At 50.7% G+C, this 23,537-nt stretch overlaps 1 protein-coding gene across 1 annotated transcript in view; it reads right to left on the bottom strand.

Annotated features, from left to right (window-relative positions):
- Positions 1–5,111: 5,111 nt before the first annotated feature.
- The window catches only part of TEKT5 (tektin 5), a gene marked incomplete at both ends in the record, with an annotated part of 36,726 nt that continues 18,300 nt past the window's right edge, over positions 5,112–23,537 (bottom strand). Inside the window, 2 exons of the mRNA XM_081089520.1 lie at positions 5,112–5,328; positions 7,745–7,899. Of these exons, the coding sequence (XP_080945646.1) occupies positions 5,112–5,328; positions 7,745–7,899 (372 nt within the window). The remainder of the gene's footprint in view (positions 5,329–7,744; positions 7,900–23,537) is intronic.

The raw sequence follows: 23,537 nt of genomic DNA, 5'->3' as shown, positions 1-23,537 counted from the left end.
CATCCACGTTCATAGCGGCATTGTTCACAAGAGCTAAAATGACGTGGCAGCAACCAGAGTGTCCATCGACAGATGAATGGATAAGCAAAATGTGGTCTATCCATATAGTGAAATATTATTCCGCCTTTAAAAAGAAGAAGATTCTAACATATGCTACAACATGGATGGACCTTGAGGACATTGTGCTAAGTGAAATAAGCCAGTCACAAAAAGGCAAACACTGTGTGATTCTGTGAATGTGAGGTACTTAGAGTAGACAAACTCTTAAAGACAAAGTAGATGGTAGTTGTCAGGGGCTGGAGGGAAGAGAGATTGGGAAGTTATTGGTTTAAGGGTATAGACTTTCAGTTCCACAAGATGAAGAGTCATGAAGATGGATGGTGGTGATGGCTGCACGTTATGGATGCATTTAGTACCACTGAACTCCATACTTAAAAATGGTTAAGATGGTAAAGTTTATGTGATGTGGATTTTACCACTATAAGAAAAACTGAAAAGAAAAAAAAAATTCTTAACAATGAGCACACCTAGCACCCAGACTTTGATTTCTAAATACTGTGCTCCAATAAAAGAAACCAGGGCCCTTTGGAGAAATGGCTGACTCTAGGCTGGAGCAGAAAAAAAAAATTCCAGATGAGCCTGGAGCATCTTATAGTACCAGAAAGTAAGGAAGTGCTCAACAACACACACAGAAGGATGGCGGGAGGGGGGTGGGCGGTGTCCAAGGGACACAGGAACCAGCCCGAAAGATTCCCGATGGCCAGCGCCAGAACAATTTGAACAACGGAATAAATAGTATATACAGGGTGGGGCAAAAGTAGGTTTACCGTTGTTTGTATGGAAAATAATACAATAATTAATAAATAATAATACACGAATAAACTGTGTTCCACCCATTCACAACTGTAAACCTACTTTTGCCCCACCCTTTCTGAATCAGTTTTACTAGTAGATTATAATTCAAAGTGTAAACTACATGTCCATGCATGCATATAGATACACATAAATGACAGAATAAGTCAAGGTTAAGGGACATACTTTTATTAGAGAAGAATGACAAATAATGTATATAAATACTCCCCCTCCAGAGGGGAAGCTTAATCCCCTCTGCCCTTGAGTGTGGGCTGAGCTTAACGACTCTCTTCCAAAGGATAGAGAAGGGGAAGGAAGGGCAGTACCTTCACAGTGGAGACACCTGGACCTGGCAGACACCTTAACCCGGTGATCCAGGTAACATCACCAGGACACCAAGGGGATGTTATGAATGCCCTGGTATGAGGGGTGACAAGGACACCACATCTGTGGTCTTCCAAAAAAAAAACCTGTAAACACAGACTACTCATGAGAAAAACATCAGACAAACCCAAATTCAGGGGCCTCTGGTAAATACCTACCAATACAAGGACTCTTCAAAACTGTCAAGGTCATGAAAAACAAGAAAAAGTGGAGAACCAGTCACCGACAGAGGAGACTAATAACTCAGTGCAACGTGGTACCCTCCATCAGATCTTGGAACAGAAAAACAAATCCTGGTGTTTGAAAGGCACCCACGGTCATGTCTTAGCTTGGACACAGGCACCACAGCAAACATGGAAGGTGGGTGAAGGGTAGGTGGGAACTGTGTCATCTTGGCAACTTCGCCATAAATCAAAAGCTAATGCCAAATAGAATGTCTATTTAAAAAAGCATTTCCTCCCGATTCATAAAGGGACACATGTTTACCGTAGATAACTCACAGTATCAACAACCAGAGCCCAGCGGCTGCTCACATGGACACTGTTAACATTCCAGTGCAATCTTTCTTCCTGCGCACTTTCAGCCTCACAGACGGGCCCGTTCCTTCAGCATCGAGCATGTGGCGTGCATCACCTCTGCAGCTACTTGAAACTCCGTGACTCGGTCGTGCTAGACTTTCCTTAGCTGCTCCCTGCTGTTGAATAACTTTCAAAGGTTGCCTGTGGTAAATCTTCAACGCGTGCATCTGGGGCTGCATTTGGGACAGTTTTCTAATGACATTCACAAGCTGAAGAATGTGGAGATTTTTAAGGCTCTTGACGCATATTGCCAATTTGCTTTACAAAGAAGTATACACCCATCGGTATCTGGGTCATTGGTCTATTTAGAATGCCCGCTTCCAAAAGGCTTCAAAAGGCTTTCTCTCTCTCTCTCTCTCTCTCTCTCTCTCTCTCTCTCTCTCTCTCTCCCTCTCCCTCTCCCTCTCCTTCTCCTTCTCCCTCTCTCTCTCTTCTCACCGGAGGCTATTTTGCCATTGATTTTTAGCGAGAGTGGATGTGAGAGGTAGAGATGGAGAAACATCGATGTGAGAGACACGCATTGATTGGTTGCCTTCCCACAGGGCCTGGGATCGAGCCTGCAACCAAGGTACATGTCCTTGACCGGAATCTAATCCAGGACCCTTCAGTCCACAGGATGACACTCTTTCCACTGAGCCAAACTAGCTAGGGCCCAAAAGGCTTTCATTATTCTCCATCTGAACATCCCCATTTTTGCAACTCTTCCTCCGATCCCCTTGCCATTGCTTCTTTGGGCTGTTTGCCTCTCCTGTGCTCTCGCTGTTCCCTCCTTGGACCCGCCCACCCCAGCATCACATTCCACTGGGAACCTCACACTCTCGAGGATTTCCCCGCATCAGCCCCTCCGTTCCTGAGGCTTTAGATCTCTCCCACGTCCCCAGGCACTGAGCTCCAAGACCCCATTTCCACTTGCCTTTCAGCCACTTACACCAGCACATTCCTCAGGGCAGTGATTCAAACTCCACATGGGAAAGAGAAGTTAACCAACTTCTCTCTGCTTCTGCCGCCCACTCACTCCCCTCCTCTGGGGTGCAGCACCCCAAGCACCGCTGCCCAAGCCTGGCTTCTTTGCCCGATCTGGTCTCCCACTTGCCCCTGACCACCACACTCAAAAGGATTCTGGCTCCCACCTCACGGATATTCCTACACACCTGTCCTAATCCAGCCCCCTGCAGCTTGTGCCTGAAATGCTAACAGCTTGGTCTCCCCACCTCCCTCCAGCTTCCTTCTCCTCCTCGTGAAGCGATTATTTCTCAAGCACCAATCTGGCCATTTTACATCCCCACTTTAGGGATCTCTACTCATTTGTAGAAAAACTGGCTTTTCTCTCCTCTTTCAAGCAAACTTGCTTCAAGGAGAGTCTCCACCGAATGCTTAGTGGCTTTTAACTTTCCTTTAAGACTTGCTGGCTGAACAAAAGCAAAGATTTCAGACAGCATTACCTTAGACAATATTTCCTAACCAGACACCGTTAACAATATTTTGTTTTGTTCGACGTTGGGCAAGGCAGGTTTCCTGTCACAGCCACACTATAAGGTTGCCTTTAAAATAAATGGACTTTTAAAAGCACACCAATCTAAAAGATTGAGTGAGTAATAGTAAAGGCAGTTCTCGGTTATGGCAAAAATCGAGGAGGTGTTATTGGCCCCTGGGCTGTCAGCATCATCTGGAGCTCAGTTCCGTCTCAGGCGCCACCTCAGACCACACGACTCAGAATCTGCATGTTAGCAAGGTCTCCAGGTGATTGTCACATGCATGTTAACACTGGAAAGCACTGATGTGAATCACAAAGTCTGGCAAACACTGACCTCAGGAAAAAGTAAAAACGATTTGTCACTCATGATCTGGCCTCGTGACCCTTCTAGATGGTTCACGGGCTGCTCCGAAAGCTCCTCCGTCCAGCTGCCGGCCTCTATCCAGGCTACTCCTCGCTCCAGAAATCCCACCCTCTTGTGCCTCCACCTCCTCATCACTCAAGACTCAGCTGCAACAGGACTTTTCTTCTCTTGTTTAATTGAGGCGAATTTCACATACTATAAAATAAACAACTTAACGTGAACAATTCGATGGCATTCAGCGCGTTCACAATGTTGTGCCACCACCTCTATCTCCCTTCAGCTTTCTCCTCCTGCTTTTCACCAAAACAAAGCCTGTACCCACTAGGCAGTTCCTTCCCATGCCGCTCTCCCTGGCAACCACCGATCCGCTGTTTGTATGGATTTGCCTATTGCAGACATTTCTGACACTGTAACTGGGACCATACAATATGTGACCTTTGCTTCTTCCACTTAACACCATGTCTTCAAGGCTCATCTGTGTTGTACATTCTTTTTTTCTTTGTAGGCGTGTGTGTGTGTGTGTGTGTGTGTGTGTGTGGTTTTCTTTTTCTTTTTTGTGTGTGGGGGGGGTGACATTGGTTAATAAGATTATATGGGTTTCAAGTGTATATTTCTGTCATCCATTCCTTTATTGAGGCTGAATAGTACTCCATTGTGTGGCTAGACCACATCTTGTTTTCCCACTTACCCATTCATCTGGGTTGTTTCCATCTTTTGACTATTATGACTAGTGCTGCTATGAACATTCATGTGCTCATTTTCGTTTGTTTTCAACGCTGTTGCTTATATACCCAGGAATAGAATTTTTGGGTCGTATGGTAATTCTACATTTAACCTTTTGAAGTGATGTCACTTCTTCAGAGAGCTTTCTTTGAACCCTTACCTGCCTCCTCCTTCTCCCATCTCAATCTCTAAAACACCCCACCTGGCAAAGCTGAGTTTTAGCCCTAGGACTTCTGACCCAAATTCCACTTCTTGGCACCGCCTCACCCAGCTGAGTCACCTCCACCAGGGACTGACCTCACTGGATGGACCAGGATGCTCAGGTTGGAAGCTTGTTCAAGGCCCATGGCTCCTGATAGGTGGGCTGCGGACTCTCCGCTCGTGTCCAATCTCTGGGCATGCCAGCCTGTCTACATGGTGCTCCTAAGTGGACAATCCGGTTTTATAAAACACGGCCTCCTCTGTTCCTGGGGAGGCTGACAGCCTCACACTGCTCTGTCTGAGGGTCACAACCCGTCTCCTCTCTGGATCGGCCCTGAGGCCTGTTCTACAGCAAGGAAGGAGCGCCAGGATCCTTGGTTTGGGCACATTTATTTGGGGGGTATATATATATATTTTTTCTATGATAGGAGGAAAGGGAGAAAACAACACTTTCCTTTATTTCATTTGTCTGCCTTTTTGAAGTTTATGTTGCATATGGAACCGACATGGAGCAGGCACCACGGGCGGCGCCAGCTCACGTGTAGCCCACCAGGCGCGGGGTGCTGGGGAAGGTCCTGCGCATGCACATGCACTTCTCCTTGTCGATGCAGAGGGTGTTGGCCTTGATGGCCAGCTCGTGCTCCAGCCGGCACTTGGTCATTACCAGCATCTGCAGCGTGTCCTGCGTCTCCCGCAGCCTCAGCTTGAGGGTCTGCAGCGTGTCGTCGATGGTGAACACCTCGTTCACGAGCCTGCGGCGAGAGCAGAGGAGGCACTGTTCAACTCAGTTGCTCAACACGGGTGCACCTACTATGTGCCAGGAACTGCGCCAGGCGCTGGGAGACTGTGGAAAGCCAGACTGGGGAGGCTCAGCTGTCAGGGAAGACAGCGGTGGAAGAGGCAGGGAAGTAAAGGCAGGATAGAGCTCCCAGGGTGATAAGCAGAGAGGGAGAAACCGTCAGGATGTTTAGGAAAGCAATCTGGCTGCTGCTCAGGAAGTTAAATGTAGACTTATCACGACCCAGCAATTCTGCTCCTGAGTATCTCCCCATGAGAACTGAAAACAGATGCTCAAACAAATACTTGTACATGAATGCTCATAGCAGCACCAATCACGGGAGTCAAAAGGTAGAAACAGCCCAGATATCCATCAACAGCCGGGTGGATAAACCAAGGTGGTCTGTCCATACAATCTTATTCGGCCATAACAAAGGAATAAAGCAGGATACATGTGATGACACGAAGGGACCTTGAAGACACTGTGTTCAGTGAAAGAAACCAGTCAGAAGAGGTTACATATTGTATGACTCCATCTATATGAAATGTCCAGAATAGGCAAATCCATAGAGACAGAAGGGAAATTAGTGATGATGAGGAAGAAGGCCCATTGGTGGTGAGAGGGAATGTGGGTAAGGAAGACAATGAACAGATTGGGCACTTCAGCTGCTGGAGAAGGCAGACAGCTCAAGTCCCATCATCTGCTCAGCTCCCAAAGCACTGTGCACAAACATTCATACACACATCACATACACACACACACACACACATGCACATCGCATGCACATGCATACATATACACACTACACACATAAATATAGATACACACAGACACACAGATACACACACACACACGCACACACACACACACACACACACTGCCTGGGGCTCCCATTCATGCTCCCTATCTACGCCTCTCGGTGGCCCAGCTGGTGGGTGAGGGGCAGGGAGGTTGCCCAGGAGCAGTCGGTCCTCCGGGACATCTGGTCACTCCCTAACGGCCTGCTCTGGGTAAGCCCCTGGGTGGACACGTGGGTTATCAGAGTCCCAGGACGGGCAGGAGCCCAACCTGAGGGATTAAGAGGCTTGAACCGCGTGGAGGAAGGATCAGGAGAGTCTCCCCCAGCCCTCCCCCGGGACCCGGGCCCCTTGCCGCCCAGCAGGGTGGGACCCAGGCCACACTGCACCCACTCCCAGGGGTGGGAACTTTCCAGGCCAGCAGCAGGCTGAGGAGCAGCTGGCCAGGCCGTCACATTCAAAACCGCCCACCCCCACAACACACACGCCCAGCTTCTGTTTCCCGAGTGTCTCAGGCAGTGGCTGGGGCCGTGCAAGCATCACCGCATGGGACCGCCAGCGTCTTCTCTCAGTGGTTCCCTCCCTCTCTCTCGTTCAGCTCTCTTCCCCACCTCCAGCCCCGGAGGAGGACCAGCCTCGAACTGCGGGGGAATTTGTTACACAGCCACAGGGACTGCGACAGTGCCGGCATGGGGGAACGGGGCGGCCAGCGGGCCTGCGCCAGCTCCACAGCACGTCACGGGAAAACAAGCCTGTGTGTGACGGTCCTCCCTCGCCTGGCCAGCATCACCTCCCACGCTCCTCCTCCAGCTCACAAACCCTGCCTCTGGGTTTTCAGCCCCAGAAGCGCTTTTCACCCCCTGCTGTGAGGAGGCCCTTTCTCAACAGAAGCCGCCCTTCCATCCCTGAGCAGGAAGCTGTTCAATGGTTCACAGGTGAGAACTGGACACAGACAGCAAGGGAGAAGGAGGGAGGTGTGAGCTGGGGCCCCTTGTATGGGAGCCTGGGTGGAGAAACCACGGGCCAAAGGCCACATCTCTGCCGGGAGGGTACCTCTCCTTAGCTTTCAGGGAAGTGGGGGCTTCCCAGGGCACAGTGGGATATGAAGCCAGGCTTGGTTTTTCCCATCCTTGGTTTAGGCCTGGGGGCGGAGGGTGGGGGCGGGGTGGGGGAGAGTGGGGGAGACCTTTTTTCTGCTAAGGGCCATTTGAATATTTATAACATCCTTCGTGGGCCATACAAGATTATCAACTTAAAAACTAGCCTGCTATATTTGGTCAAACATTTAATGAACTCCCATCTGATGCCTTGGCAGGGCCAGGCCACATGGTTTCGCAGGCCTTAAACGGCCCTCGGGCCGGACATTCCCCACCCGGCTCCCTGGCTTAGGCAGTTGGGAAGCTTCAGTGCAGCGCAGAGGGTCTGGCCTTCCCCAGGGTGGGCGGTTTTCAAGGGGATCCCCAGAATTTCAGACACCACCCCCCGCCCAGGGCCCTGTTGACTTGTGAGACTAGATGTCCTGATTGGTGGAGGACCCTTCTCAGACCCAGGTTTCCTGGGAGCCCCCCACCCCTTCCAGCCTCCCCCGCTCACTTGAACTGTGGGATGTCCCTGCACAGCTCCACGTTGGGGCGCCGGGTCCTGCACTCCAGCCGCGTCTGTGCCACCTTCAGGGGGCACTCCTTGGCTATGATGGACCTCTCCAGCAGCGCGATGGTGCTCTCCGCCTGAAAGATCTCCTGCAGCGTCTGTGGGGAACATGTGATGTCACGGAGGGAGCCTGGGGCCAACCAGCTCAGCACCCACTCAGGTGTTTCAATGGCCCCTTCCCCAACCGCAGGGGCGGGGACCTCGCCCCTCTAACAGAGTCTTGGGAAATAGCTTCAGCATCTCTCACCACCCAGGCCACTGTGAATGCTGGGGAGGGGCAGGGGCCAGGGGCAGGTTTGTTTTCTATCTTCAATATCCACTGGAGTTGTCTGGCCAGTGTGGCTCAGTGTTTGAGCATCGACCTAGGAACCAGGAGGTCACAGTTCAATTCCTGGTCAGGGCACATGCCTAGGTTGTAGGCTTGATCCCCAGTGTGGGGTGTGCAAGAGGCAGCCGATCAATGATTCTCTCTCATCATTGATGTTTCTCTCTCTCTCTCCTTTTCCCTTCCTCTCTGAAGTCAATAAAAATATATTTTAAGAAATATATATCCACGGGAGCCAGCCCATTAATGGTCAGTGGGAGAGAGTCAAAGTAATTGAAGGGAGGGAGGTTTTTAAGATCAACACGTATAACCCCCAAATAGTAGCTACTTTCTAAATCCACTTTAATCTGAATTAATCTTGGTTGTTCTATATCTTTTTATAATCCAGAGTGTAACTTCCTAATAACTAGGTCAGTAAATAGACTAGAAAAAAAAAAAGAAAAGAAAAGAAAAAGAAAGGAAAAGGGAAAGGGAAAGGGAGAAGGGAGAGAGAGAGAGACTCGAAGTTTTCTATTTATCTATAGAAATGTTTCCCCCAATGTAATAACCGATGTGCACTACAATTGACTGAAGTACAGATGCCAGGCAGGCCCAGGAGGGCGCCAGCTGGAGACAGAAATGGTCTATATCTTGCTCTAGGTCAGCGGTTCTCAACCTGTGGGTCGCCAACCTGTGGGTCACGACCCCTTTGGGGGTCGAACAACCCTTTCACAGGGGTCGCCTAAGACCATTGGAAAACACATATAAAATTACATATTGTTTTTATGATTAATCGCTATGCTTTAATTATGTTCAATTTGTAACAATGAAAATACATCCTGCCTATCAGATATTTACATTACGATTCATAACAGTAGCAGAATTACAGTTATGAAGTAGCAACGAAAATAATTTTATGGTTGGGGTTCACCACAACTGTTGGGGTCCAACCCCAGCAGGTCTAGGGGTCCCCAAAGGTGTGGACGGAGTCGGCGAAGAAGGAATGACACAGAGACAGCATTCAGTTGATCAGCAGCCTAGCCAGGATCTCTAGCCAAGTTCTGGTCAGGATCTCTAGCCAGGTTCCGTGTCCATGTTCTCTTGCTAGGTTCTCCAGCCAGGTTCTGTACAGGTTCTCCAGCCAGGTTCAGTCACCAGGTTCTAGTCAGGTTCTCTTGCCATGTTCTATCCAGGTTCTGTAGCCAGGTCTTCAGCCAGATTCTCTCACTAGGTTCTGTCTCTAGGTTCTGAGGCCAGTTTCTGTCCAGGATCTTTTGCCATGTTCTCTTCAGTGAAGTTCTTCCATCTCTAGGTTCTGTGTAGGTTCTGTGTCTAGGTTCTGAGTGTAGGTTCTGTCTCCTGTTGTCTTGTTACATCTGTATTTATACCTGTTGATTCCAATCCTATCAATCTCTATTCCAAAGGTTAGGGCGTTTCTTATCTCCATTCCAGGGAGTAAAGATTATGTAGCTTAAGCATGATTGTTCGTAGTTAAAGTGATTAATTACCTGCCTGGCACTTAGTTAAGGGGTTTTATCCCCTCCCTAACTTCAAGGAAAAATCCCTACCTGGGGAAACAACCTTTCTCAGAGAGGTGACCATGGTTAAAACACATAGTGCCAAGAAGGTGAGCAAACATATTAAGAACAGTATGCCATATATGCCAGGTCCCTTGAAACAGCAAGGATGGACCGGCTCCCGGCACACAACATGAGGAACTGTAGTAAAGGGCCGCGGCATTAGGAAGGTTGAGAACCACTGCTCTAGGTGGAGGTTTCACAGGTGTAAACATGGGGGCAGGGGGGAAGCAGCATTGAAATTCATCAAGCTTTTTTTACACTTTATTATAAGACTGTTATACCTCAATAGAAAATAAGACTAAAATCAGAAGGTCAATCACAGGAAAAGATTGGCAAAATGTTAATATTCATGTTGGATATATGGGGATCTTTTATATGTCTCTGTATTCTGTGTGTTTAAAATTTTCCATAATAAAAGATAAAAGCTTGAGAGGATGAATGAAGAAGGAAGCACAAACCCTTACACGGAGGAACCTGATCTTGCACTTAGCTGACATGAACCACATCCAGAACTGAGGGTACTAAACAGATGTCACCTTGCTGTGACTGAAACATCCCTTCTCCTCCCACCATCACCAGCAGCCCTGGGTCTGTGAGCAGTTCTCATTCTCATGCCCCTCTGCTAGGAGAACTCTTTTAGGGGTGCCAACACCAGCCTCCAAGACCTGGCCAGGCCCAATAGCGAGGTGACATGTGCTCTGTTCCTGGCAAACCCAGAAGTGGTTCCTGCCACGGCGCCCCCAAAGTCCTTCCCTCAGCTGTTTGCTTGCCTGTCACCCTCACTGGCATGTAAGCGCCAAGAAGGCAGGGGCTTTGTGTCAGCCATGCTGTGTCCTGAGCACCAGGAACAGTGCTTGGTGCAGAGTGAGGGCTGCAAGGTAAAAGATTTCAGATCGACAAGGAAGCATTTCTTAGTATATGTCTCAACTACTGCATGATCTGAAATTCAAGTTTAACTGAGTGTCCTGCATTTTAACGTGCTAAATCTGGCAACTCTATTCCTAGTAGGAGCTTGATGGTACTGAGTGAATGAATGAATGAGTGAATCCCAGTGGGATCTGGAAGTCCTGATTTTTTAGCTAGCTTCCCAATGGTCCCTCTGCACGCTAAGGTTTGGGAACTGTGTGGCCTGAAGTTTACATGGTCCTGTCTATCTCAGAGTTCGACATCAGGGAAACTGCTTCCACATGACAGCGCCAGAGCTCCTGGCGGGGTGGGGCCTACAAGTGTCAGACCCAGTCTCCGCCTTCAAGGACTTTACAATCATGTTGCTTTTCCCTTTTTTGTGAGTGGTGAAATATTCACAAATCACAGTGGGTACTAGGATGGCTATTTTAGCTGGGTTGGGCTCATATTCGATGGGCACCAAGAAATTGCTTAAAAGAATTTTTTCCAAAGAATTCAAGTCCAGGCTTTCCTATTAGCTTAGGATAAAAGCCTAGGAAGAGAGCATTTCGCGGCTTAGGAGGACAAAAGGATGCCCCTTTCCTGTTGGGTGAGACATGGCTGCAGAGCAGTGGGAGGCAGGGGGCGGCTGTGCCTCCTTCAGAGACCACAGAGGAGGAGGCTGGCCCCTCACCGGCCTCAGTGAGCTGCAGGCCAGCGCGACGCTACCAGTCGCCGGTTAAACATTACCCCACAGAGGTGTTCTGGTCCCGCACATGAGCTGGCGTGTAAACACTCCAGTGGGAACACCTCTCTAGAAGCCCTGGAGAATTTCTTCAGAAACCCGTCCTTAGGAGGGGGAGTGTGTGGGAGGTATGCAAAGCTCAGAAAGCACCAGCCTGGTGGAGAAGAAAACCAAGCCTTCTGTGGACGAAAAAGGGGCCACATGCTAACCCGACAAGCTCAGGGGAGGCCTGCGTGGCGGTCTTGGAAACTCCAAGACCAAAAGTAACCGCAAAGGATGGTCTGAAATTACACCTTTAACTAAAAGCAATTATGGTGGATAGTCACATCCTAGGCCGGTATCTCTCCTGACAAAGGTCCATCTTTACCTTAACTGAGCCTATTGTCTTTTTGCATCTACGATAACAGAGGGTTGGAATGTCAAAGTAATTTTCCTTTTTTCGGACCTCTCAAAGCACAGGCACTGCTCTGCGGAGACCACAAATCCCCTTTGTTATTGAGTTCATTGTTGACTGTTAACTATCCTGCTCCCACCTAAGTAAAAGAAGCATGTGTCTATCATTTTACTTTGTATCCAATCCCAGAGGTCTCCCCACTTTGCTTACTCCCGCCTCCCTGAACTATCACCATGGAGTTCATGTAACCCATTTACATCTCCTCTTTTTTTTAAGGACCAATTTTTCAGAAAAAAAAAAAAAAAAAAAAAAAAAGCAAATATGAAAAGATCCTTGGTACATCTCCTCTTTTGATTGTAATGTATAAAATAAGGTAAAAAAAAAAACACATCTTTCTCTGGAGCATTATCCCAATATGTTGAGATCCTGCTTCCTGGCACTTGTCAACAGTTTGGCTCAAATAGACTCACCACAATTCTTTACAGGTTTGAATGTTTTTTGTTTGTTTTTTATGTTAACACTTTTATAGACGAAAAATGCTTCTTGGTACCACATTGCCAGTGTGGAAAACAGTCCCTCACTCTCCCATCTAGATGACCCTAGAAGGCTGTTGCTGAGGTGGTGGGAGGCGGGCATTACTGGGAGTTTAGCTGCTGGTCATACTGTCAGCCCTGCCCCAGCCCCAGCCCATGGAAGGCAGCTGCCAGTAAGGGCTGCTTCTAGGGGCACCTTCGGATGCCACAGCCAGTGAGGCTGCCCTTATCTTGGCTTCTTTTGTTTGCTCCTCCACCCCCTGGTTCCCAGCTCAAGGCTTAGCCAGCCTCACTGGGGTCTGCAACTTTACAAAAGGCCTGTCTCTGGAGTGGCGGGGGGGGGGGGGGCGGGGGGATTGACAGTCATTCATGTGCTCAGTCATGTCTTCATCCACTCATTCATTACTTTATGGATTCATTGATTCTCTCATTGACTCAACAAATGCTTACTGAGCACCTAGTAAGTGCCAAGCACTGTAGGCAGTGGACACAGCAGGGAACAGAACAGACAGAAAACCCTGAGCACGTGGAGTTTACGTTCTAGGGTAAATGCATTCACCTGCACCTTTATGCAACACACGCCTATTATTCACCGTCAAGCCCTTACCACAACGTCGGCAGTGCTTTCTTTAGCATGACAGACGCCTTTCGTGTGCAGGACACTGTTGGGGGATGTGGCCACATACAAGGCATCCAACACATGTTCACTTTCAGTTCTCCAGGAGCTCCCACTTGAGGACAGCGGAGGAACAGGGACCCAGCAGCACAATGAATGGGAGCTCCCGGAGATCTGAATTTATCTCTCATTGTAAACCTGCTGCACACTCCCAGATGGAACTCCAGCATGGTGCCAGTATTGGGCACGGCCTCTCCAACACATGCTTGTGTCTCTTGATTAACAAAGGGGAGCTATGGATTCAAGAGGCTTCTTGCCTGGCCGGTGTTGCTCAGTGGTTAAGTGTCGACCCATGAACCAAGAGGTGATAGCTGATTCCCAATTGAGGCACATCCCCCCAGTAGGGGGAATGCAGGAGGCAGCCAATCAATGATTCTCTCTCATGATGGATGTTTCTCTCTCTCTCCCTCTCTGAAATGAAATTTAAAAAAAATTTTTTTTAAAGAGGCTTCTGCAGACAGCAGGTTCCAGCTGCATTCCCTCACATTTACTCTGCTTTCCTTGTATGTATCTTTCTACTTAGGCCAAGTGCTGCTGGTTTTCCATCGATAGAAATAATATAAACACATTTTGGTGTTTTTTCGTGTATGTTTTTATTTTAATTTCAATGTTTTAAGTGTATCTTTATAAACACATTTTGAATGAATGCATTTTTAAGTGACTCAATTTAAACAGAAATAAAGTAAATAACAGCCCAGGTGGCACATGGATATGGCAAAATTGGGAATGTGGCCCAGGAATGACTGACTTTGGGAAACCCCATATTACAGTGTCTCCCAGGTACTTCAGGTACTTCGGTGCAGCAGGTGAGGGAATCGAGGGGGGACCACCATCAAGTCCCTCTATGGCAGCATCTGGTGGTGTGCATGTGTGTGCGTGTGTGTGTGTGCGTGTGTGTGTGTGTGTGTGTGTGTGTGTTTGGGGACGGGGGTTGGGGAGGGGAGACTAGAACCGACTGTTGCTTGTTTCTCCATGCCACCATCCCCTGGCATCTGCTGGCATTCCTTGAGCAGGTCTGCCTCTGCTTTTCCAGAATTGGCTGCTCTAGAACCAATCAGTGACCTGGTGGGTGTTTACTCTGCCAGAAATGTCCCTGTAACCTCTTGTCCATCCTCTGTCACTCACAGCTAGGGTCCTCTTTGTTAGAGGGGAGAAAAAGGCCACATACACTCTGTCCTAGGGGCAGCCCCTGCCACCCGACCCAGTCCTGCCAGGGTGTACCTTCCAGATCTGCCAGGATATACCTCCCAGTCCTGCCAGGGTGTACCTCCCAGTCCTGCCAGGATATACCTCCCAGTCCTGCCAGGATATACCTCCCAGTCCTGCCAGGGTGTACCTCCCAGTCCTGCCAGGGTGTACCTCCCAGTCCTGCCAGGGTGTACCTCCCAGTCCTGCCAGGGTGTACCTCCCAGTCCTGCCAGGATATACCTCCCAGTCCTGCCAGGGTGTACCTCCCAGTCCTGCCAGGGTGTACCTCCCAGTCCTGCCAGGGTGTACCTCCAGAAGCCCCAGGTGTGGTGACTCACCTCTAGAATTTGAGGAATGCAACCCCCAAGGGCCAGGAGGCAGAGACAGAGGTGGCTGACCAGGGGCAGGGGCTGAGACAGAGCAGCCTTGACCTTCATGCTCAGGAGGAAGCAAAGGATTTGCTTGGTGCCAACACAGGCTCCACATGCCAGCCGGGCCCACCGCACTCTGAGTTCCAGGGTCAGCCTGGGCCTCAAATTCCATGATGTTCCCTGGGAGACGAGCCCCTATTCTAAAAGGGTGACCCCATATCCCAGCACACCCACTCCTGGGTACACACTGGAGGGCATCTTCACCAGGGCACTGGGGACAGCCATTTTTATTGACTAGTCAGTAGGGGTTCAGTGACCACTTGCTCCCTGGGTGTTTGGTTAAAACAAGAGTACAGATGTTGGCATCAGACTATCAGTCCTAACGCCTCCAAGCTGCGTGACCTTAGACAAGTGTCCGAAGCTCTCTGAGCCTTTCCAGCAAAACAATAAGTAGGGATCATAGTCATCATTCCCATCCATAGAGTGGGAATTAGGCGATCAGCGCGTGGCCTGAGAGAAGGCGCTCCAGGACACCTTAGTGAGTGTATAACCCCCTTCGCTGCCGGGACACAGCCAGAGGGAGGCGGGCACTCCTGTGGCCACACACAGAGCAGCGGTGCGGAGTCTGCTCTCCAGAAAGCAAGTGTGTATATGCTGTGTGTGCACAAACACACCCTGGAAAGTGCCACAAGAAAGTCATATACCCCTCCCCTGCCTTCCCCTGACCAGTTAGAGTAATCCTCCCATCCTTCGTCCCTCTTTCCTCCTGTGCCCCCCCAACCATCCCCCCCCCCAGTCCCTGAGTTCTGAATGGCTGTCCTGAGCCCCAGAGGCCCCCCTCTCCTTGGTCTACTTTCTGTTCTCACAAAGCCAAAAAGCGAGAGGGAAAGGCTGCTTGGGGCAGGGCCCAGCCTGGCTCACCCGGCAGCTGGGCAGGGCCGCTGGGAGATTGGCCCAGGGGGTCACCCCATGGGAGGAGCCTCTGCAGCCTCAGCAAGCAGGAACTCAGCTGGGAGTGGAGTTCCCACCTCACTTCGGTCCCCAGGCCTCTGCTCCCTGCTCTGCCTGCTGCAGGCTGCCTGCCAGTCCAGGATGCCAGACTGGAGGGGGTGGGGGTGGAGTGGGGTGGGTGGGTTCTAAGTGGGGAGTGGGGAGGAGCAGGTCACTTCTGCTGACTGAGCCCCTCTATAGTCACCCAGCTCTAGGTTCAAATTCCAGCTCCTGCTCTTCTCTGCTGAGTGGCCTCGAGCAGGTCTCTTAGCTTCTCTGTGCCTCATGCCATCATGAACTCAGCATCTACTGAGCCCCCTCGAGCAGCAGCCCCTTCTGCTGAGAATAAGTGGGGCACTTATTCTCTGGTCTGTAAAACCCGCATCATCATATTAACAGCTCACCCACAGGGCTGCTATGAGGATTAAATGAGGTAACATGTGTAAAGTGCTTGGTCTAGTGCCTGGCATGTGCCATGGGACTGTCCTGCATCCTAGCCCAGCCCCGCCCTGTCATGTTTCGTCTGTTTGATTTTTCCTTTGGGGTCATCGGTCTCTTTTTTGGTTATATTTATGGAAGACAATAGGAAACGCAGGGTCATTTGACGGAATTTATCTCTACAGGCAACTGAAACTCCCTCGGCCCTCCCGTCCAGGGCTTGGGGCTTAAAATCCACCAGCTTACTTGGATGTAGGGGTCGTCTGTGCAATGGAGGAGGAAGATTCTCCTTTTGGTGGGCCACCCCCTGCCCCAACCGAAGTTCTTTTTGTTAACCAGGCAGATTTCCCGCCGAAGGGGCCTCCTCACAGGGTGCTTGGAGGTAGACGCCTGGGCAGGAAGTCAGGAGACCAGGGTTCCCATCCAAGCGCTAACACAAACCAGCTGAGGAACTCGCAGGCCCACTCCGAGTCCTGGGCTGCCGAGCCCCTATCTCCTTCTCCAGAAAACGGGGGCTCGGGGCCTGTGCTTCCTCTCTGGCGGGTGTGGCAAGTGCTCCTGGGTGTGATTAAATGCCCTATACCTGCTCCAGTCCATCATCAACCTCCCACGCGCCCCTGAGCCTCATCCTCAGAGACCAGCCCGAGACCCGTCAGCTGCAGGTATGACTGTGGGGTGTGTGTGTGTGTGTGTGTGTGTGTGTGTGTGTGTGAACTCCCTTCAGGTGGCTGCAATCCCAATACACAGCCCTGCAGAGCATCGTGAAGACGTGCTACACAATGTGCACAATTTTCTGTGAAGGTCTGGGTGGTAGATGCTTTCGGCTTTGTGAGCCATAGGGTCTCACACTACTCAACCTGGCCGTTATAGTACAAACGCAGCCACAGACAGTACAGAAATATATGGGTGAGGGGATGGTCTGTGTCCCAATAAACTTTATTTATAAACACAGGTAGGGGGCCATTTAGCCCTGGGGCCAGTAGTTTGAGACCCCAGCTGTAGCCCAGCACAGAGGAAGTCGGATTCCCTTCAAGCAGCCCATCTCCCTCAAGGCTGCACCTTGCTATGTAAAGTGTGGCCCAGGGACCAACCTCATGGGACTCTGAGCTCTTGTTGGGAAGGCAGACTCTCGGGCCCTACCCCCATCGGATCTACCAAGGAAATCTGCATTTTAAAAGATTTAAAACGCGGATCATATGCACATTAAAGTTTTAAGGCAGAGGAGGACATGATTGGATTTGTAGTTGGAGGCCGATCCCTCTGGCTGTCACGTGGAGATTGAACAGAGGGGCAGTCGGGAGCAGGAGGCCAGTGAAAGCTGAGAGGCGGATGGACCCTCTCCAAGCAGAGCAGCAAGGTCACAGTGTACACAGCAGGCAAAGCGGTACGCACGTCACCCAGGGAGTGTGCCCAGTCAGGAGAAGTCAGATTTCACAGACTTCAGCCGGCCCAGCCCCAGAATCAGGAGGGCCCTCCTAGAAGAAAGGCTGGGAAGCTCCAGACCTCTTTGAACCTCAGTTTCCCCATCTGTGTAATGGGGGCAATCGCAGTCTCTACCTCAGAGGGTGACGGTGAGGAGTGATTCAGGTACTTGTGCTATGGCCAGCACGCACAGACCTGGGCTTCTCAGCCTCAGCACTTGCTCCCATTCATCCATCCACCCACCTATCCTCATGTCCATCTATCTTTCTATTTTTTGCCTTTTCTCCTTTCTTTCCTTGTTTAAATCAAACCTTAATGCCAGGAGACCAGGGCTTCTCAGTTTGGGGACTACTGACATTTTGGACTGATAACTCTCTGTGGTGGGGCTGTCCTGTACTGTAGGATGTTTAGCAGCCTCCCCGAGTCTATGCAATAGATGCTAGTAATACCCCAGCAATAGCATCTTTAGACATTGTCAAATGTCCCCTGGGGTGCAAAACTGTCCCATTCCAGAACCACCCATCTGGATGTTACCTATATATTGTCACTAGATTGTGCTGGTGGGAGTGGGGGAGATGTTCACATTAACTGACAGCATGAACTCTGAAGCAAGACACCTAGATTCCAATCCTGGCTTTGCCACTTACTAGCTGGGCCCAGGTGAGGGGACGCGTGAGGCAAATCCCTTGTCCTTGGTTTCCTCGTCTGTAAAATGGGGCTAATAATGGCCCCCTCCTCATAGGGTTGCAGGAGGCAAAGATGAGCTAACCGAAGAAAAGCAGTTGGAACTCTGGCTGCACATAAGAAGGTTAATATGTATTCTGTGGTTATGGGTAATTTTTTGCTTTTTTTCTCTTTCCACTTGTAAAGGTTGGCAAACTAGCCCGTGACCATCCTCCCTCAGCCCTTGTTGGGGACCAGCTGAGGGCAAACCCCAGTCCCCAGTGTCGGGAAAGGCTGAGGTCTGCTCTGGAAATGGTCTCTGGCCACGTCTGGCAATTGCCAGGTCCGCCTATGATGAAACCAAGCTCGGCTCAGCAGAAAAGTGCACGGATATCCCTGGCTGGAATGGAAATTCACCCAAAAACGCCTTTGAAAGGGGAGGTGTGTTTGGCTGGGTTGTTTGCCATGTAAAACGAGCTGCCTGCGTCTCATCTTGTGACAGCGATGAAAACCCAAGGCCAGGAAATGATTTTGGATGTGGAGGGGAAAAAATGGACTTAGCAGTTCCAGCCGGCTTTTCAGTTTCTGGATACTTTGTGCAACCTTGCAAATTTATTGTTTTCCAAATCGCACGAAGCCAAGGAGTTTCCAAGGAGATGCCTGGCTCCGCGCAGCTTCCCCAGCTCAGGAAGTGAGAAGGCAGCTTGGAATCCTTTTTCTGGTCAAATGGTGGGAGGTTTTTGAGTGCCACCAAGCCCGGAGGCAAGGAGAGCGAGGAGGAGAGGGGTGCTCCAGAGGGACCTCACCTGGGAGGCTCTGGGGCAGGGTGTCCCAAATTTGGCACACTTTCTTTTTTTAAAATTTCTTTTTTTATTTCAAAAAAGGGAGAGGGAGAGAGAGATAAAAATATCAACGATGAGAGAATCACTGATTGGCTGCCTCCTGCACACCCCCCACTGGGGATGGAGCCCGCAACCTGGGCATGTGCCCTGACCTGGAGTCAAACCTTGACCTCCTGGTTCATAGGTCAGTGTTCAACCACTGAGCCACGCCGGCTGGGCCCACTCTTGACTTTTGGGGCCACACCTTCTTTGAGGGCTGTTCCTGTGCCTTGTGTTCAGCTGCATCCTTGGCCTGTGCCCACTCCCTGAAGCACATGCCCCCCCTGCCCCCCCGCCTACTGCGGAGGTGTGACAACCAAAATGTCTCAGACACTGGCAGATGCCACTGAGGAGTAAATGCAGCCTGGGGGAGAACTACTCTGGAGGACAGATGTGTAAGCCCTGCTGGCAGCTGTTTCTGCCCAGAGGTGGCCAGCTGCCCGTCAATAAAAATCTCAGCTGCTTAGAGGCCGTCTGGGATCAGGGGTCCTGAAAGTCCTAGAGGGGGTTGGAGACAGGTGGGGGCTCCGCTCTGGATAGGAGATAACACCTGTAATTCACTATTGGGCCTTGGAGGGTCTCCGTAACACATCACAATGTTTAATTGGGCGTCTACTTATTTTTTAAAACCAGTCTTCGTCACTAGAACATAAGCCCCTTGAGGGCAGAGACTCTGGTCCTATCTGTGACGCATCTCCAGCAACTAACTCAGAGCCTGGTACACAGGATGTACTAAGTGAATATCTGCTTCAGGGAGGGAGGGGGGAAATTAGCCAGCGTCTGCTGCATGCCCACAGCTGGGAGACACACCGGGAGGGCGGCTTACAACTCAGATGGCTGGGCCCCAGAGCTTCTGATTCAGCAGGTCTGGGGCGGGGCCCAAGAATTTGCATTTCTAACAAGTTCCCCGATGACTGGGCCGCAGCTGCTGGTCCCAGGACCACACAGCTTGAGAACCACTGGTCTGAACCCTGAACCTCTGGCTCTCACTCTTGGCTTGGGAGAGTTCAAAGGCTGGATGCCCAGGCCACACCCCGACCAATGAAATCAGAATCCCTAGAGATGGGACCTGGCATCTGGGTACGCCAGTGTGCAGCCCAGCTCTGCCCTCTGCCTTATGTTCTAGTGGCGAAGACTGCTCCGATTTACTTCCTCATGCAACCCTCACAGCCCGTAGGAGCATTCTGTTCTTAGGAATTAAGAAACTGAGACTCCGATCTTTCCCAAGGTCCCTTAGCTGTACCACAATTCAGCCCTGGTCCTTCGATTCCCGGCACCACATCCTTTCAGCCACTTCGCTTGTCTGTCCCCTTCAGCAGGTCAAAAATCAGTCCTGGCTTCCCCCGCACCCGCCCCTCTCTTTAGAGCTAATATTCACTGAGCACTTACAAAGGGACCACGGCTGCTGTCCTTATTCTGACAACAAATACTTGCCTATCATTATTACTCCCATTTGAAAGAGGGGGAAACTGAGGCACGGAGGTGGGGCAACCCGACCTTGGTCACTGAGCCAGGAAGTACTAGAGCCAGAATTGAACCCAGCTGTCTGCACTGCACCGTGGGGCTCATGCCCGGGGCAGGAAGAATGTCGCGATGGAAGGGGAATGTGGACTAGCATGGGGCAAGCACATGCGGAAGCCGGGAGTGTGGGCAAGGGTGGGCTGCAGGTCCCGAGCAGGCAAGCAGCTGCGGCCCCAAAGGTGGACAAGTCACAACTTGCAAGAAGCTAGGAGAGGGCGGGGACATACCTATACCCAGGAGATGCCCATGTAACCCTCTGCCTCGTCCATGCTGCAACTTATATTCTTGTCTCGGCAATAACCAATCCCAATGATTGCCCGGCCCAAGGCGTCCAGTCAAAGCATATGATGGGCGAATAGCAACTGCAGAGCGCAGTGGGAAGAGGGCAGGCATGGCTCCCTTGAGTATCAGGGGTGTATGTACCCAAAATGCGCTCAATGCAGCCTCACTGTACGCCCCCACCCCCCACCCCACCTGTGCCATGCTGACCCTTGCTCCTCCCCATCCTGCCTGGTCCCCGCAACGTCCTGCATTTGTTGGCTGCCTTCCCAGCTCTGGACCTTGGCTCTCTTCCCTGAGTCCAGCAGCTCCCCTCCCACTGGGCACAGTGTCAATGTGGGCAAACACTGGTGGTTCACCCCCCTCGGCTCTCGTGGACCCCCTCATGCTGAGGGTCCCCCCACGCACATGCCACCCGGGTACAGTGATGAGACCTGAGCCCATGTGACACTGCAGGGCTTTTGATTCCTCTTGGCACTCAGGTGAGACCAGGTTGAGAGACCTACCACACGGGCCCCGCGGCTCTTCTTGAGAGTTACTGCCAACCCACATACAATCCATACACTTCGTTAATATTCTTCTTCAAATCATCTCCTGTTTCAGCCTTTGACATGTGTCTTAGAAATGGAATGTTTATATGCAAGTGGAAAGCTAGTATCCCTTGCCATTAACAGAGTCCCGTAACAATAGAGAAAATGGAAAAACAAGTAATTTCTAACTAGGTCCTGTTGTCTTTGAAAGTTTCAGCGCCTGCCTGAGGCGGGATGCCTTGCTGTTAGAAAGGGAGATCACACATGAAAGAGACAGGTAACCGACAAATTGGATCAATCCCTCTTGCTCCTGGACATTCTCAGAAGGAAAACTTCTGAAGAGAATTTTCTCACCAAGACGCAATGGTGTTTAAGGCCTGGCCCCTGCCCTTCCTCACCAGACTGCCCACGGGGCACAGGGGCCCCGCTTCCCCTGGGCTGAGCCAGTTTTAGAAGCGAGCCAGTCAGTAGCTTGGCTGCAGCACCGGCACTGGAAGGGATCCGGCTGCTTGCAAAGCACAAAAGCATTTCCCACTCCACAATGGGTTCCAGACCTCCCTGGACAAAATGAGGGGCTGGCGCAGGCACTGGGGCCCTCTGATCGCCGGCCCTCACCCCTCAGACGCCACGCCTTCCTGCCCTGGCGTTGCCTCCCAGGGAAGGGGTGGTTCTGCTGGTGTTAATGACCATTAGAAGACAACACCCTGAAGAAACTTCAGCGTTAAGAGCAAAGCCTGGCAAGGTGAAAACTCACAGCCCCCCTGTGTTCTGTTAGCCTCTTTTCATGGCCGCTGTTATACACCTGCTTTCCTGCATTTCCTCTGATGCGCAGAGCAGACCGTGCCAAAGAGACTCGGTGGCCACTCAACTCCTGCCTACAGAACAGCAGGCTTGGAGTTGCTGGAGCCCTGGCTGGTGTGGCTCCTTTGGTTGGAGCATCATCCTATACACTAAAATCAATTTTTAAAACAATTTGCTAGAGCTACCACCTGCTTTCCACCAATTAGCTGACAATTTTTGTAGAGATTCTGGAAATCTGTACACCAATGTTCATAGCAGCCCCAAACTCACAACAAGTCTACTGTCCATCAGCAGGTGAATGGATAAACAAATGATGGCATATGGGCACCATACATACTAGGGTGTGTCCGTACAATACAATATCCATACAATACTCCTCAGTAATAAGAAGGAATAAACTAGGAATCTCAATTATGCTGAGTGAAAGATGCCAAAGCCTATATAAGGCTAATATGCAAATAGACCGAATGGTGGAACAACCAAACTGAACAACCGGTCGCTATGATGTGCACTGACCACCAGGGGGCACACGCGGAACATGGCAGGCGCCAGCAGCAGGTGGCAGAGTGCAGACATGGCAAGCTGTGTAGGAATGGGGGGAATGGGCAGGACAAGAGGGAGAGATGACAAAGGGGCACAAGGAAATCTTTCATTTGTCCATTACCTTGATTGAGGTGATGACCGCATGACAAAAATGTCAAAACTCCTCAAACTGTACACTTAAAATACATGCATCTAATTATGGGTCAAGGAAAAATAAAGCTGTTAAGAGAAAGGTGTGAGGAGCCAAATAATATGTGGACTACTGGTGTTGATCCTCTGATTAAAACTGCTCCACCACATTTCCTTGGAATTCACTGTGCTCCATGCATTTCGTGGGGCACTGCGGTTGCAAAGGTGGGCGGTGCTGAAGTTCTCATGGCAGCAGAGGTGCAAGCAGGCCTGGCCGCGGTGAAGACAGAGACCCACAGACATGGGCAGGCATGGCCCAGAGAGAGCCTGCTGCCCTCACTCTGCGGCTAAACTCTCGAGGTTTTTTGAAGAATCTAAAGATTTGCATTTTCTTCCTCTGTGAATCTAGTTGGCCTATTCGAGGACCGAATGCCCTGGGAACTAGCGGCCAGCTAATCACTGGCAACATCAAAAGCAAACAGAGCAGTTAGGAGACCGCAGCAATAATCCAGGCAAGAGGTGGTGGAGACCCAGGCCAGCGGGGAGCAGGGCAGGGAGTGAGGAGTGATGACACTTGAACGTAGAACCAATCGCATTTGCTGATGGAGTGGATGTGGGGTGGGACCCAGAGAGGCATCTAAGTGGACTCCAAGGTTTGGGATGGAGCACCTGGAAGTCAAAGCCCTGGAAGGGCCTAGAAGCATATGGAAGTTGGAGCCACCAACTGAGATGAGAGGGCTCCAAGTGGAGCGGGCAGGCGGGCGGGTGAAAGTCTGAGGGTGAGAGCGGGCTCCTCCTGTCGGCTGCCTCTGAGAGAGCCTGCAAGGGGGGCGGGGGATGAGCTGTGGAGAGGAGGCAGAGAA

Source organism: Myotis nattereri (genome assembly GCF_964212035.1).
Source record: "Myotis nattereri genome assembly, chromosome: 4".
Taxonomy (NCBI): Eukaryota; Metazoa; Chordata; class Mammalia; order Chiroptera; family Vespertilionidae; genus Myotis; species Myotis nattereri.
Note: the sequence above shows the minus strand (reverse complement) of the source record. Positions and strands in the feature narration are given on the sequence as shown.